This window comes from Oryx dammah, unplaced genomic scaffold (genome assembly GCF_014754425.2).
Source record: "Oryx dammah isolate SB20612 unplaced genomic scaffold, SCBI_Odam_1.1 HiC_scaffold_25, whole genome shotgun sequence".
Taxonomy (NCBI): Eukaryota; Metazoa; Chordata; class Mammalia; order Artiodactyla; family Bovidae; genus Oryx; species Oryx dammah.
This window is the reverse complement of record NW_024070209.1, coordinates 10,538,673-10,554,934: the sequence shown is the minus strand read 5'-3', so window position 1 is coordinate 10,554,934 and position 16,262 is coordinate 10,538,673. Positions and strand designations below refer to the sequence as shown.

The 16,262-nt window shown below is 50.1% G+C and overlaps 1 protein-coding gene across 3 annotated transcripts in view; it reads left to right on the top strand.

Annotated features, from left to right (window-relative positions):
- Positions 1 to 16,262, top strand: part of TET3 (tet methylcytosine dioxygenase 3) — a 110,710-nt gene that overhangs the window by 45,011 nt on the left and 49,437 nt on the right. For all 3 annotated transcript variants that reach the window (XM_040223847.1, XM_040223849.1, XM_040223850.1), the window contains one exon: positions 7,811 to 9,932. In XM_040223847.1, coding sequence (XP_040079781.1) covers positions 7,811 to 9,932 — 2,122 coding nt within the window. The remainder of the gene's footprint in view (positions 1 to 7,810; positions 9,933 to 16,262) is intronic.

Genomic DNA, 16,262 nt, shown 5'->3' with positions numbered 1-16,262 from the left:
ACACTCATTTTTACACTGTCCAGTGAGTTTCTGGAAGTTAGGTATAACCCTCTGAGATTTGCTGTCTACAAAGAGAACTTGGATGTGGAGCATGAAGTCAAGGGACTGGGTTAGCCAGTGTACCCACATACACACACCATTCACTCCTACAAAAAGAGGCAAATGTGTACGTCCTCTGGAAGGGTTTCCCTGGAAGTCTCTTTCCCTACTTATAAATGTGTGTCATCAATAGATCCCAGGAGGGGAGAATTCTCTAGAGAGGTGACCAGCCGATCAACTCTAGACAGAACATGCCATGAGTGCAACCCCTGTGGTACTCGAGGGAGTGGGCCGTCCATATGGGGGAAGGAAGGAAAGAATTGGTTTTGCTTGGAGGTGGCTGCTGAACCCTAGAACTGGGGCAAAGGATGCAGCTAGAAAGCAGCTGTCGAATAGCTGCCGGAAGAGTGGAGGAGCTGAGTTGGTAGTGTAGGCATCTGGGAAAGTGCGGGGTTAGGACTTGCTGGCCTTTGTGGAACCTGCCTACAGGCTTGTCCATCCTGGCTCAAAACGCCTTCTCGGACATGTTTCTTCCAACATGGTGTATAACTGCTGGGCGACACGACAGCCCCCGGGACTCTTGGCTCTTCTAATGTCTCCTTTCCCAGAGGCCCTGAGAAAGATAGCCAGTGAGGACTTTGATCTCTCACAGTAATAGTTTTTATCTTCCAGCCTTCCTTCCATTTCCTTTTAATGGAGGATTGCTGATCTGCTTTCACGTGTTGATATTCTGAGTGTCAGGAAAGCCTTGGAAAACCTGATGCCATTTCCACACCTTTCATTGTGTTACGGATAAAAAGAGATGTCTGGGGGTGGCGTTGCATGGTTCTGCAGCCTTGCCTGGTATCCGGGGGGCTCTGGAGCCCCTGTGGTGGGGTTGGGGGTCAGGCTGTTGTTGGATGCCTGACGTCTGAGGGACATCTGAGGGAGGGAGAAAAGCGAAGGCTGTAGAGGAGGAGGGGCATTGGGCCTCGGGAGTCCTGAGCAAGCAGGGCACAGGGCCGAATTCTGACCGGGTTTCCTGGGCCCCTGGAGTCTTCTGCAGATGAGAGTGGCAACTGCAGGTGACGATGCTATACACACATGCCAGCCCTTCCTGAAGCAGGTGACGGGTTAGGTCGCTTTGCTCTGAGAAGGGCATTTATTCTGCCTGTCTTTCAGTAACAACGCCCTGCTGCCCACCGCCTGGTGAGGGGAGCACATACCCCTGGCCTATCCAGGCCAAGTGGGATGGGCCAGAGTTTTTCTAGTGAAAGCAGAGAAGAGACCTGGTTAGACTAGGTGTGTGGGTCCCCGTGAGGGCAGGCCTGTGTTCTGCACTTGGAAGGTGGCTCTGGGAAGGGCAGCACCAAGACCTTCGGGTCCCCCGCCGTGGAAGCAGATGGAGGGGCGGGCCAGGCTGTTCAGGAGCCAATGGCTTTGGCGGCTTTGCAGACCTCTGTGTGTGTGCACTGTGACAGGTGTTGTAACAGAGGAGGGTCCCAGAGTGCCCGGAGACCCCGCAGGCCGCCTCCGAGTCGAGGCTGAAGAGGCTTGCACCAGCCAGGTCTTGGGAGGAAGGAAGCAGCAGCTGACTTTGTGAACACATACTTAGCACTCTGTCAGATTTTGAAGCTGTCATGGAAGCTGTGTCCCCTTGGAGTTTTTATGGGGTAATTGGTCCCCCTCTCTTAGAAAAAGATCTGCAACAGCAGGTGGCCGTGTGTACGATCTGGCTCCGACCTGTGGTGGGCAGGACCGGTCCAGGAAGACTTTATCACGAGGGGTTGATTCTGTTCCTTGTCTCAGCCTTTATCTAATCACTTGCTTCCATAATCACACTTCATTCCCATCTCTCTGCCGTTGCCTTAGTTCAGGCCCTCATCATCCCTGATCTGGACAGCAGCGTGTCTCCTAACTGGCCTTTGGGTCACCAGCCTTCAACTCTGTCTGCAGTCAGTGCTCTGTGGGATCATCTGAATGCCCCTCCCCAAATGTAAATCTGCTCCTGTGTGTCCATGATGTGTGCCCTCCCTATGCCTCACGCTCAGGATGTGCCCAGCTGCTCACCTGCCAGGCCTTCTCATGGTTCTGTGCCTTTGCACAGAGAGTCCCTCCATCTTCCTCCTGCCCCTCCTTGAAAATACCTGCCCATCTTCTGAGTCTCAGCCCAAAGGTCTCTTCAAGAGGAAACCTTTCTTGATAGACACGTCTGCCTTCCCAGAGAGAAGTGGCTCCCGTGCCCCAGGCCCTGGAGAGACTGTTCTCGTGGCACCAGTGCTCTCAAGGGCATTTGTTTATTTGTGGGCCTGTCTCCTGCCTTTTGCCTTATAAACTTCTTGATGTTCCTGAAATATATAGTTCAGTCCATTGTAGGGTAAGAAACCACCCCAGAATTAAGTGGCATGAAGCAGGAATCGTTTTATTAATATTATGCTCATGGAGTCTTGGACCTGGAAGTCAGGAAGGTAACAGCATGGGTAGGTAGCTGGTCTCTGCTCTTTGACGTTGGGGCCTCAGCTGGGAGGTCTCAAAAGCTAGAGGTAACTCAATACAAGGCTGGAATTCTTGCAGGACTCCTTCACTCACTGACTTGGCACGTTGATGCCCACTCTTGGCTGGAACCTCAGCCAGAAAAGTCCAGAACACCTTCATGTGGCCTTTCCAGACAGGCTGCGTCTCCTCACAGCCTGGTAGCGGGTGCCAAGCGTGGGTGTCCGGGAGAACCAGGAGGAAGCTGCATTGTCTTTTATGACAGATTTGAAAACCATGACAATGGGGCTTCCACCACTATCAGAGGCTCACCCCATTTCACTGGGAGGGAAAGAGACCCCACTTCTCCATGGGAGAAGTGTGTGTGGGTGGAGGGCTTGTGATGGCCATCTTTGGAGAATAAAATCTGCTCCCCCCTGTGAAGCACTGGGTGCATACAGATGGCACACTTGAATTCTGAAGGTTGAGCAAGGGTGGTGTGTGAGGAAGAGTCTTGATGGAGGGGTATGAGCAACAGCAGATTGTAGAGAAAAGATGGGGGGCAGCGGCGGGGACTAGGGAGCTACTCTCAAGTTGGACAGTTAAAACGTGTGTACATGCAAGACCCCAACTAGGAGGGGAGGAAGGAGATAGAGTAGAGAGACATTTGTGTTTAGAATTGTGCGGACCTGGTGGCTGGGCACATTGGAAGAACATGGGTGATGTCTGGGTTGGGACCACTTGCGAGAATAGGGGTTGGAGACAGAGCTTTTGGAGGTGGGACAGGGAGTTTGGTCCTTTTGAGAGAGGCTGCTCTCAGTGGGCCTGTAGCATGTTCCAGGGGCTGGAAGCAGCTGGAGGCCAAACTTTAAGGAGCATCCTCAGAGCAGTGCTTGCCACAGCCCAGAGGGGAATGAGAAATGAGGGAGAAAGTGTGGAGGGCTTTAGGGTTAGGGCATGTCTAGCTGGGACTTTGAAAGGGCCTCCATCCTCCTCCCATATTGTCCTGCGTCTTGCTAGTAATCGTCAAGTAACAGCTTGGTTTCCTTTTCAATACCCCCTTGCTTGTTCGGAGGACAGGATTCGGTGCATTTTTTATTGAAGTATTAAAACTTTTTCCTAAATTGAGCCGAAGCTGCCTTTCTCAAGCTTTCCCCATTTTCTGATTCCACCTCTTAGGGCCACTCGAAACGAGTTAAATTTTGTTCCCAAATGATAGGCCCTCAGATGTTTAAAGATCTTCTTGAGTTCGTCGTCTTCAGAACCAGAAGGGACCTGTTTCTCGTGTGGTTTTGAACTGTTCTGCTTGCTCTTCCTCTGTGCCCCCTCACTGCCCAGGCACAGCTGGGCTGTTGCTCTCTGTGCTGTAGGTCCTGTTCCAGGCAGGTCCCATGTGTGTGTCCACCTGCAGATAGGCTAGTGGACTGTGAAATCAACCTGCAAGGAAGAGGGAGGGAGGGATTTGTGTATCTAGTAAGGCTAAACCCTGGTTTGTAAACTTATCATATGTATACAAGAATCTAATGGATCACAGTGTAAAATGTGTTTCTTACTGTCGGTTGCATCAATAGTGAAGAAGTTTGGAGAAACCTTGAGTAGTAAGACCTGTTGAAGTTGTCAAACCACATCACACTGAGTATGCGGAATCAGTAAGCCTTTCCCCCTCCTGATTACTAAGATGTTTTCACGTGCGCTCCTGCTGTGTGCTGCTTCCATCTTTGACTTGCACAGATGTGTTTCAGGACCTTGTTTACCCTGTTAGATCTTTTTCTCTCCTGCCTGATGACCTTTTGGCCTGGTCCTGTCACTTGTCTATTTAATAAGTGTGCCTTCACTATCATTATTAATAAATATGTTGGCCAGGGCAGTTCTGAGGACAGAGCCGTGTGGCAGACCACTGAAGACACCGCACCACCCCCCCACCCCGGCCCCCGCAGCCCCGACTTGTACTCTGGGTGTGGTTATTCAGCTGTTAGTGAGCCAGCCCATCCAGCCCATCATTTCCCGAAGCTGGCCCTCAGAGGGATCACAGCCAACCTCGTGGAACTTGGATGTCTGCAGCCTGATTCGCAAACCCAGGGCCCTGGCAAATAACACAGATGAATGAAGTGCTAATTAATTTGAGCAGTTAATAAATAATCCCTGACTCGTGGCCTTGGTTTAAAGGAGGCAATGTGAATAATGCGGCTGGGCGTGAGCTGGAGAAGTAGTCTGTGCTCAGTTGTAGACAAAGTTGCCAGACAGGAGTGTGGGTCTTCCCAGAATATCTGAGCTTCTTGTGAAATTAGATTTTTTTTTTCCCAAACAAAAACCAAACAAAACATCCGTGGCAGATTTGGCCTGCAGCCCTTGCATTTGTGACCTGTGACCTCCTCATCTCCTGGTCCAGTGACCACATAAAATAAGGCACTGATTTCTTGGGTATAGATGGGTTGATAGCTGTTCTTAAACCTGACTCCTTGATGTCCCTTCAGTTACCCACTCAGGACTCTGACCTGGACTGATCTCACCCAGTGTACTGCAAGTTGGGGATGAGGCTTGCTCTTTGCTCACCTGTTGGCACCTTCTCCTGATGACAAGTTTCTTCTAGGATCACTGGCAGGTGTCAAGAGTGTGTCAGTGGGCTCCCTTGGCTGGGAAAACTGAAATTTAGAGGTTCTTAAAGTCTCCCACCTATCTTTGCTTCACTTTACTCTTACCTATATCTAGTCTTCCTTTTCTTGTCGGTCCAAAGAGTATTTTCCTTCCCTGGGAATTCATAGGCACGAGGGTGGGCCTAACTCTTCCTTGTTCTTCTTATTCACACACCTAGAGTAACTTTTTAAAATCCTTTTAGTTGTTTTGACTATTTTGGAGAAGCCTCTGCTCATACGTTAGTCTTCCTGCCACTGTTTCTGTAAATCCATGCTAATCTCTCATGTTTCTTCTTGGTTGTACATACTTCTTCTGTCTTTTATAGGTAAACATGTAAAATTTGACCACTTCAAATTCTGTACCCTTTGCAGCCACATGAGTGTAGGGTTTAAAGTAGGAAGGAGGGGAGAACAGGGTGTTCAGCCCCATCTCTAGAGGAAAGGTATTGGTTCCTAGTTCCTAGTTCTGAAAGACTGTCTTCCACCAGGGTCAGGGAGAGGCTGATGTATTCCATGGCCTGTGGGCGTATATGGGGGACTAGGCGGGAGACACAGAAGTTATTAAGATTTGGCTCTTGGCTTGAAGGAACTACCATCTGGTGGGGGGAGGCAGCTACTTGGTGTGTGGTAAGTGCTGACAGAAGCATGTGGAAGTTACCGTGGGAGCCACAGGAAGGGAGCACGGGTCAGTCGCCAGCCAGGTCAAAGAGGAGGTGACACCGAGCTGATGCTGGAAGAAGAAGCCAGAGACCCCAGAGAGGCTGGGGATTAGAGCTGCATGTGCAAAGCTCAGAAAAGCATATTAGAAAAGCAGGAAGGGCCTTTGTGGCCAGAATTGGGCAAGTGATGAGAATGAGGTGGGAACCATTAGGCTGGGTCTTCTTTCTGCTCACCTCCCAGAGTGAGCTGTCCCAGTCCTAGCTTCCCAGCACTGCTTTGGAGCCCATGATGCCTCTGCTTGACCATCTAAGGACTCGTATCACTTAACGTCTGCTCAATATACTTTATGTTCTACCTGAGGGACTAATTTGTTTAACTTTTTATTTTGATAGAATTTTAAAACTTACAGAAAAGATTAAAGAAGAATACCTGGGACTCCCATGTACCCAAATTGTTCACATTTTGCCTTATTTGCTTTATCATTTTGTCTGTGTGTGATATTTTAATACATGCATGGATTTTTTCTGAGCCATTTGAGATTAAGTTGGAGATACCGTTTGTCCCTAAATACTTCAGTGTGTATGTGTTCTAAGGACAAGGACATTCTTTTATACAATCATAGAATAATCATCATGTCAGGAACACAGAGATTACTGTGATATGTTCTTATCCACATCCATATTCAAATTTCATCCGTTGTCTCAGTCATGTACTTCATAGCTGTTTTTCCCCAGTCCGTGACCGTGCATTTTGCTGTCCTGTCTGTTAGTCTCACATCAGCTGGGAGAGGTGTTTGCTTTTCTTGTCTTTGAAACTTTTTGGAGAGAACAACCCAGATGCTTTCTAGCCTGCCCTTTAGTCTCAATTCATCTGATGTTTTCGCATGATTGAGTTTAGCTTATATGTTCTGGTTGCAGGTCTGTGTATTATATCCGTCTCCTCAATTAGTGTATCAAGAGGCACAGGATGTTGGTTTGTCCCAGTATGGTGATAACTTTGATCATTTGGCAAAAGTGGTGTCTGCCTGATTTCTAAGTTGCTGTTGTAACTAAGTCATTTTTAGACAGATGTTTCGCCAAGCCTTCATCTGCTATTCGTAGCCTCCACTGATGAGTTTCTATATCCTTTTCTAGCCTTTTCTATGTTTTATTCACATTCTGCTGTAAGGAAGAGCTTTCCCTTTCAGTGGGATGAATTCATGCACACTCGCTTCTGCCTCTTTGCCTTACCTTTAACTTGTTGGGCTGGAGCCCCAGCCCACTTCCTCTTGTGTTCTCCTCCTTCGGTGTCCTTCGGGTGGACATCAGCAGAATAATGGTGGTTCTGGGGATTGGGAAGCAGCTTGGATCTTCTTCCCAGTAAGAACTCGCTTTTCATAGGCATGAATGGCTCGGTGTGGGGCTAAACACGGGCTGTATGGGATGATCAGAGCTTCCTCAGGCCTGGGGCTGAGCTAGGAAGGTCGTCCTGTCTGCCACCTGCGCTCAGCCTGGGCTCGAGTGAGGACAGTAATAGGCCAAGAAAAGAACCGTGGATTCCTTCCCACGAGAAGCCGTGCTGAGCCCTTGTGCAGACTGAATTTGTTAGTCAGAGGTACTCGTCCCCTGCCCATCACACACACTTGGCCCTGCTGGCGTGTTGCCGCGTGGCTGCTTAGTTAGCTTTCTCCTCCTCCTGGCAGAAGGCAAAGGTTCTGGCGTCACTTTGGTCGTCGTTGAAGACCTTTACGTGTGTCCTCAACAGATGCTTGGTTTCAGGGGCCTCTCATCGGTGTGATCAGTATGAGACCCAGCGAGGATCTGAGCAGCATTCAGACGTCCACGTTAGGCTCTCTTAGAGATCTGCTTCTATGGTGCAGCCCGCTGGGAGAGGAGGTGTGGGGCGACCCGCTGAGGCTCAGGCTCTGTCAGAGACAGGGAGAGCAGGGCTAGGTGTGCCTCTCACTGGCGTGGCACAGGACAGTGTGTTTCATGTATCGTGGCTCATCTTTTTTCCTCTTCTTCCTCCTCCCCTCTCTCTCTCTTCAGACAGGCTCAGAGCTCAGCCCAGTTGATGGACCTGTTCCAGGTCAGATGGACTCAGGGCCAGTGTACCATGGGGACTCACGGCAGCTAAGCGCCTCAGGGGCGCCAGTCAATGGTGCTAGAGAACCTGCTGGACCCAGTCTGCTGGGCGCCGGGAGTCCTTGGCAAGCAGACCAGAAGCCCGACTGGGACACGGCCCCAGGACCAGCTCACACCGCTCGCCTGGAAGATGCCCACGATCTGGTGGCCTTTTCGGCTGTGGCCGAAGCTGTGTCCTCTTATGGAGCCCTTAGCACCCGGCTCTATGAAACCTTCAACCGTGAGATGAGTCGTGAGGCTGGGAACAACAGCAGGGGACCCAGGTCAGGGCCCGAGAGCTGCTCTGCCAGCAGTGAAGACCTTGACACACTGCAGACGGCCCTGGCCCTCGCTCGGCATGGCATGAAACCACCCAACTGCAACTGCGATGGCCCAGAGTGCCCTGACTACCTCGAGTGGCTGGAGGGGAAGATCAAGTCTGTGGTTGTGGAGGGAGGGGAGGAGCGGCCTAGGCTCCCAGGGACTCTGCCTTCTGGTGACGCTGGCCTCCCGGCGCCAGTCACCGGGCCACTCCTCAACTCTGAGGTCCCCCAGATGCCTCCTCTGGAGGGCCTGCCCCTGTCCCAGAGCGCCCTGAGCATCGCCAAGGAGAAGAACATCAGCCTGCAGACTGCCATTGCCATTGAGGCCCTCACACAGCTCTCCTCTGCGCTCCCCCAACCTTCTCACGCCACCTCCCAGGCTTCTTGTCCCCTTCCCGAGGCCTTGTCCCCTCCTGCCCCTTTCAGATCTCCCCAGTCCTACCTCCGGGCTCCCTCATGGCCTGTGGTCCCTCCTGAAGAGCACCCATCCTTTGTTCCTGACGGCCCTGCCTTCCCTGCGGCAACTCCGAGAACAGAGTTTCCTGAAGCCTGGGGTACCGACACGCCACCGGCAACTCCCCAGAGCTCGTGGCCCATGCCTCGCCCAAGCCCTGACCCCATGGCTGAACTGGAGCAGTTGTTGGGCAGTGCCAGCGATTACATCCAGTCAGTATTTAAGCGGCCCGAGGCCCTGCCCACCAAGCCCAAGGTCAAGGTCGAGGTGCCCTCGTCCTCCCCGTCCCCGGTTCTCCAGAGGGAGGCGCCCACACCGTCCTCGGAGCCCGACACCCACCAGAAGGCCCAGACGGCCCTGCAGCAGCACCTCCACCATAAGCGCAGTCTCTTCCTGGAACAGGCCCACGACGCCTCCCGCCCGCCGCCCTCGGAGCTTCCTGCTCCTGGCTGGTGGGCGCCACCCAGCTCACCTGCCCCTCGGCCTTCCGACAGACCACCCAAGGAGAAGAAGAAGAAGCCCCTGGCACTACCTGGAGGTCCTGTGGGAGCCGACAGAGCTGGCCCTGGGATCAAGCCCGGTGTCCGGAAGCCCGTTCACATCAAGAAGTCCAGGCCACGAGAAGCGCAGCCCCTCTTCCCGCCTCTGCGGCAGATCGTCCTGGAAGGGCTGAGGCCCCCAGCCTCTGAGGACGTGCAGGCTCGCCCACCTGCCCCCGTCCCCACCTCACAGGGCTCTGTCGTCCCCCTGCTCCCAGAACCTTCTCTTGCGCTATTTGCACCTAGTCCCTCCGGGGACAGCCTGCTGGCCCCTACTCAGGAAATGAGGTCTCCCAGCCCCGTGGCAGCCCTGCAGCCAGGCTCCACTGGCCCTCTTCCCCCTGCTGATGACAAGCTGGAAGAGCTCATCCGGCAGTTTGAGGCTGAATTTGGGGATAGCTTTGGGCTTCCTGGCCCTCCGTCTGTGCCCATTCAGGACCCTGAGAACCAGCCAACTTGTCTCCCAGCCCCCGAGAGCCCTTTTGCTACCCGCTCTCCCAAGCAAATCAAGATCGAATCTTCAGGGGCTGTGACTGTGCTCTCAACCACCTGCTTCCATTCAGAGGAGGGAGGCCAGGAGGCCACACCCACCAAGGCCGAGAACCCACTCACACCCACCCTCAGTGGCTTCCTGGAGTCGCCTCTTAAGTACCTGGACACACCCACCAAGAGTCTGCTGGACACACCCGCCAAGAGAGCCCAGGCCGAGTTCCCCACCTGTGATTGTGTGGGTAAGTCCTTCTGGCTGTCAGGGAAGGGCAAGGGGATGAGGCCTGGTGTGCTTGGATTTCTAGGCTCTGACTTTGATTTGGGAAACATTTGCTGTGTGCCGGCCACCACACTGGGGCCTGTGGACACAGAAGTGAGCACGCAGGCTAGTGGAGAATGCATTGAAGAAAACTGATGGTGATGCTGTGTGGTATATCGTGTGTCAGTGGTGGTGCTTTGTCGTACAGATTGAGGTGAAGGCATCGTGGAAGCCTTCCTGTGGGAGGTGGTGGTGCTTGTGCTGAGGCCTGCAGGGCTGTCCGGTGGAAGGAAGATGTGCTGAAAAGAGGGAATAGCTTGGGGAACAGCTTGGTGGCCGTGACAGGGTAGGGCCTATTTCGATGGCTCTTGGCCTGGGAAAGCAAAAGGGGAGGAGTCTGTGTGGGGATGAACGAAAGGCGGCTTGAGAAGCAGGCAGGGACCAGGTCTTGCATGCAGGGCCCAGGGAGCCACGCTTGGGAGTTTGGCTTAATCTTACTGGTAATATGTAATGAGCTCCTGAGGGTTTTAAAGCACCAATCATCAGCTTGTGCTTCTGAAAGACTATTCTGGCTTGTGGGGAGGAAAGACGGGTGGGGGCCCCTGTAAGAAAGATATTATTGTGAGCCAGGCAAGAAAGAACGAGGGCCTGGACTGAAACAGTAGGTGGGGAGAAGCCGCAGAGTTAGTGGCCTCTGAGGAGGGGGCTGTGGGGGCATGGACAGCTCAGGTCTCTGGCTTGGTGGCAGTGAGCACTGAGAACACACGTTTGGAGAAGTGGCGAGTTCTGTTTGGACAGCCTTAGTTGAAGGGCAGACGGTAGATCGGGCCCTGAGTTATACATTTGGACGTAGTTAATTTCAGGTGATGGTTGAAGCCCTGGTGTGGATAAGAGCACTGAGGAATTGGGTCTGTTTCTGAGCCTTGCCTTCTGGAAGAGAAGCAGGGCACTGGGCCTCTGGAAGGCTGCTCTAGGGGACTTCGCTGTCTTGGGGGAGGTCATGGATGCCTCAGGAAACTCCAGGTCCACTATAGAAGGTGGATATCTGCTACTTGCTGAGCATTCCGTAAAAGATGTGCATGTTTCAGATGTTGGCCAAAAAACGCTGAGCATGTTGGATTGTTGTGATCTTATGATACACTAATAGATCTTAGGAGAAGGCTGTCTTTGCTTGTTTAAATAACACTGTAATGTTTGGTCAGTTGTGTGATTTGTTGGGCTATTGTATCCCAATTGATAAGGAGAAGCTGGGCTGTCCTGCCTGCTCCAGCTATCCCAGACTCCTGGGGTACAAGACAGTGAGTGGGGCTGGCGACAAAGAATCTCTTGGAGAACAAGGAAAAGTTGGCCTCAGTGCTTCCATCCAGGGGTGCACAGATGTGCAGTGTCCTGCCAAAGGCTCACAAACCTGCCCTGAGATTGTGGTTTCCACTGAGGGCCGACCCTCTTCATTATTGGGTCTAATAATGATTTGACTTTGAGGGCCTCTTATTTCCCAGCATTTGGGGGACACTTGTCCTGATCATAGGACATGCGGGTCCCCTTTTGCTCTTCATGTTTGTAGATATCTGGCCAGTCTTCCTTTTGTTTAGGGCTTCATTTGCTGTTTCTCCTCTTCCATGGAAGGAAATATTCTTATATAGGGCTGAGGACATAGTTGATCCATGATAAATGTTTAATTGTGGAGTTCAATGATACAGATATTGGGATAAAATACTATGTTTGGTCAAACTAATTTTTTTTAAACTTGAATTTTAATCCCATCACTTCCCCATGCCTAAAATGAAGGGGATAGTAGTCCCCGGTCACCAGGGTTTATCTGAGCATTAAATTAGTTAATACAGGTAAAGCACTTAGGACTGTGTCTAGCATGTAAGAAGCACTGTAAGAGTACTTAGCTATTATCAAGCCTATCAAGTGCAAAAAAGAGAAGGAGGTAAAAACAAATATTACGAAGGAAAAAAAGTGTTGGCTGTTACTTTATTGATCGGTCATTTATTGTTTACCTAACCCAGTCCTAGTGACCAGTGTGATAAAATTTAAGAGAAATGGTTTAAGGACATCGTGGTCTGCTTAAAGAGACAATGTAAACAATGAAATACCCAGCGGCCCAGTCAGCAGGCATCTGCTAGGTGCCGGTGCTGTTATATGGAAGTGGTTGAACTGCCATAGTGCTCTGAAACACCAGGCTTGGTTGTCATCTTGGAGGGCAGTGCTTTGCTTAGGAAGCTACTTTTCGGAGCTGGGTTTTGAAGACTGTAGTGAACATAGGTGGGGCGACGTGAGAAGGTAGCCACCCTAGCCCGAGGAATTTGTGAGCGTGGTGAAGGAGCAAGCCGCGGGCACATGGTAGACCTGAGCCCTCAGGGTGCGCCTGCATTTCTTAGGCCAGAGGAGCCCCCCAGTGGATAGGACAAGATTCAGCTTGAAGCTCCTGAGCGACAGCAGGGGCAGTAAAGAGTCAGCGTCAGAGAAATCCAGTGTGGCAGTGGTGGCAGCCTGTTGCCGGGCAGGGTTGGGGGGGTGGCAGGGGCAGTGGGCAAGAGGTGAGGGGAGCACCACCACTAGTTCTTCGTTACTCCAATTTGTATTTTATTTACATGTAATACGGATAAAATATTTGTATGCTATCTACTGTTAAACAAACAATTAGAACCAAACCCACCTTGTGTTGTTAAATGGTAAATTGTGGAAAAATGCTGACAATGCGAACAGCAGATACAAAGAATATTTAAATTGATCAGCTCACCTAGGGTTAAAACAAGAATAGAGAGGGGACTTCCCTGGTGGTCCAATGGCTAAGATTCCATGTTCCCAATGCAAGGGCCCTGGGTTCAATTCCTGGCCAGGAACCTAGATCCCATGTGCTGCTACTAAAGATCCTGCCTGTCGCAGCTAAGACCTGGCACAGCAAATAAGTCAACATTTTTTAAAAAATAGGGAAAAGTCTAGGAAGAACTCCATCAACAGTGGGATTAAAATTCAAGTTTAAAAACATCAGTTTGACCAAACATGATATCTCATCCCAATATCTGTATCATTGAATTCCACAATTAAAATATTTATTATGGATCAACTATGTCCTCAGCCCCATATAAGAATATTTCCTTCCCTGGAGGAGGAGAAAGAGCAAATGAGGCCCTAAACACAAGGAAGACAGGTCAGATATCTACAAACATGAAGAGAGAAAGGGAGGGGGCCCCAATTCCTATGATCAGAATAAGTGTCCCCCAACTGCTGGGAAATAAGGGGCCCACAGTCACTTCTGGTCAGACTGTGAGGGACTTTTCTCTCATTATGTTTTCTGACTTTTCTGTAATGAAATATGTATTTTATAACCAAGAAATATTTTTGAAAATGCCTCCTCCTAGAAGTGGCCCAGAAGATGGATTGGTGAAGAGTGACAACCCTGTGGCAGGAGACCAGTTAGGAAGCTGCTGAGAATAACAATAAGAACTACAAGAGTAGTAATAAAGTAGCGGAGGAAAAGCTTGCTCTATTCCAGGCACTGTGCCAAGTGCTGCTTTGCAGGCGCTGCCTCATTTAATCCTCTGTAACATCTATGAGATAGATACTATCAGTAGTTCCATCATAATGATGTTTTTTCATTTCTTGATGTTTCCTGCTTTCTTGCAAAATTAGATTCAAAGACTTTGCCAAGTCAAAGAGCTAGCATGGTGGAAGTAAGATTTGAACCTAAGCAGCTGGACCACTGTGATTACTGTGATTCACTGTGATTAAAATTGTGTCACTGAGAAATAAGTCCAACTAAAATAGTGGTGTTAGAAATGGAAGGGCCGAAGAAGGAAGGATTCACTTGGAAACAGTTTCTGGAGGTGCTGAGGTTTTTGTTAAAGCCTGGACAGGTGGTTTGGCAGAATTCGGCTGGTGTGGTGGAATTTATCTCTGTGAACTCAAGCTTGGGACAAGGGCTAGGAATGAAGCTTGTTCAGTCTGGAATTAATGTCAGGTGGGAACCATCTCATATTCCAGAAGCTCAGCCTCTCAACAGTGGTATGTAGAAAGGTGCAGATGGCAGGAAGCATTTTCTGTAGAAGTGCCAGTGAAATTTGGGGATACCATTAAGCTCCCATAACAGATGATTTACATATGGGAACAACTTTATAAAAACATGGAAAGGTCTTAGAGCATAGCAAAAGAAACCTAATGTTCAAGCTCCGTGGTGATTTTTGCTAAATAAGCAACTTTGGCCAATATGGGCACCACTAGGTAACCAGTAAGCCAAGCACCAAGAGCATCGTTTTGCACTTGTATGGAGATTACAGGTTTTCTGAAGGCGTGGCTGGGATTCATCTCTCCTTGTTCTCTGAATCTTGAAATACTGCAATTAAAGGTACCTTTTGGGGCTTCAAAAAAATAAATTTAAAAGACCTGAAAGGAGATGCTTTACTCCAGAAGGTACTATGATATGTACAGACTTGGGAAAACATGGCCCAAATTGACGTTCTGTATTGAAATATTGGGAGAAGAGAGCACTGATGCATTTGTAGTATTTGGAAGCACACACTGGAGTCTCTTCTAACCACAGCTTAACCCTTCCTGTGACACTCCTGTCAGAGGCAGGATGGCTCACTGCAGTGACTGTTGGCTAGGCCCTTTATGTATTTTATCTCTTCTCAGAAATGGGGACATTCACAGGACAGGGAATGCGTCCAGACGATGTTTTTGTGGGGAAAGCATTCTTGGAGGTTATCTGCCCGTCGTTTTATAGGTAAGGAGACAGGTCCATATCAGCTTTCACATCTTGCCCTGCCGTCTGTGAGCAGCAGTCCACAGGTCACTGGAGACATATAATGACAGCGAAAGCAGGAAGTTGAGGCAGATTTTAGAGGTTGTTTTCATAGGAATGCTGTGTTTTGTTCAGTTGGATCAATACAAGAGAAACATCTCCTTGGCTTCCCTGGTGGCTTAGTGGTAAAGAGTCCACTTGCTGATGTAGGAGATAGACCAGGGAGACCTCCCATGCCCCAGGGCAGCTAAGCCCGCGTGCCACAACTTGGGAGCCTGGGAACCCTAGCACCCATGCTCTGCAACCAGAGAGACCACCTCAGTGACACGTCCGCACGCCACCGCTGGAGAGCAGCCCCTGCTCGCAGCCACTAGAGAAAAGCCTGCAAGGCAGCAAAGACCCAGCACAGCCACAAATACATAAATAAAATTATAAAAAGGAAAGCTGCTGCTTTGCCTGGAACATGGTGAAAGTTTGGATGAGGGGGGAATGTTGTCCAGCAGATGTGGCTGATCGCAGTATCCACGGGGTGACTTCAGTGTGAGCCACAGTTTTGAATGGGAGACGTATCTCTGTCTACAGTGAAGTCTATTTCCTGTAAGTTTTTTGCTGCATCAGGTCCCAGCTGCGGCGTGGGGGAATCTTCGTTGCTTCGTGTGGGAGCTTTCCTTGCGGCACGCAGACGCTAGAGCTGTGGCGCACACGCTCAGCAGTGCTGTGCGAGGTCTTGGTTGCTCTGCAGCGTGTGGCATCAGTTCCCCGACCAGGGAGTGAACTCGTGTCTCCTGCATTGCAAGGCAGATTCCCAGCCACTGGACTACTAGGGAAGTCCCCATTTCCTACAGTTTTTATGAGAATATAGTTCCCTTCTTTGTATGAAGTTTGATATGAAAAAGAACTTCATCTCTTTTAAAAGTCTTCCTGGTGGTTCAGATAGTAAAGAATCTGCCTGCCATGTGGGAAACCGGGATTCAACCGCTGGGTAAGGAAGACCCCCTGGAGAAGGAAATGGCAACCCCTTCCTGTATTCTTGCTTGGAGAATTCCATGGACAGAAGAGCCTGGCAGGCTACAGTCCATGCGGTCTTTTACTGTTTTTTTTTTTTTTGGCAATAGAATATTTGTATACCAGTATATAGTGGGGAATCTGACTGTCTAGTGGGTCAGAGGGGCTCAGAAAGAACTTCTGGATGAAGTTTTGTCTTATCTGAGTTTTAAAGGATACGTAGAAGTTTAGTAGATTAATAGGGAGAAGGTAGAGTGTTCTGGGCAGAGGGACGTAAAGATCATAGAGATGAAAAGCCACATGAAGATGTGGAGATGAGAAAGCAGGGAGAAATACGAGTAGTTCTGGTATGACTGGTGTGTTAGGTGAAAGATTGGGAGTGGCTGGAGAGGAGAGTTTCAGGGAAAGAGGGGATGATACCAAAGGCAGAGAAACCAGTTTGCAAGCCCAGGCAAGAAATAATGTGTGCCTAAAGTAAGAATGGGACTTCCCTGATGGCTCAGATAGTAAAGCATCTGCCTAAAATACAGGAGACCCAGGTTCGATCCCTGGGTTGGG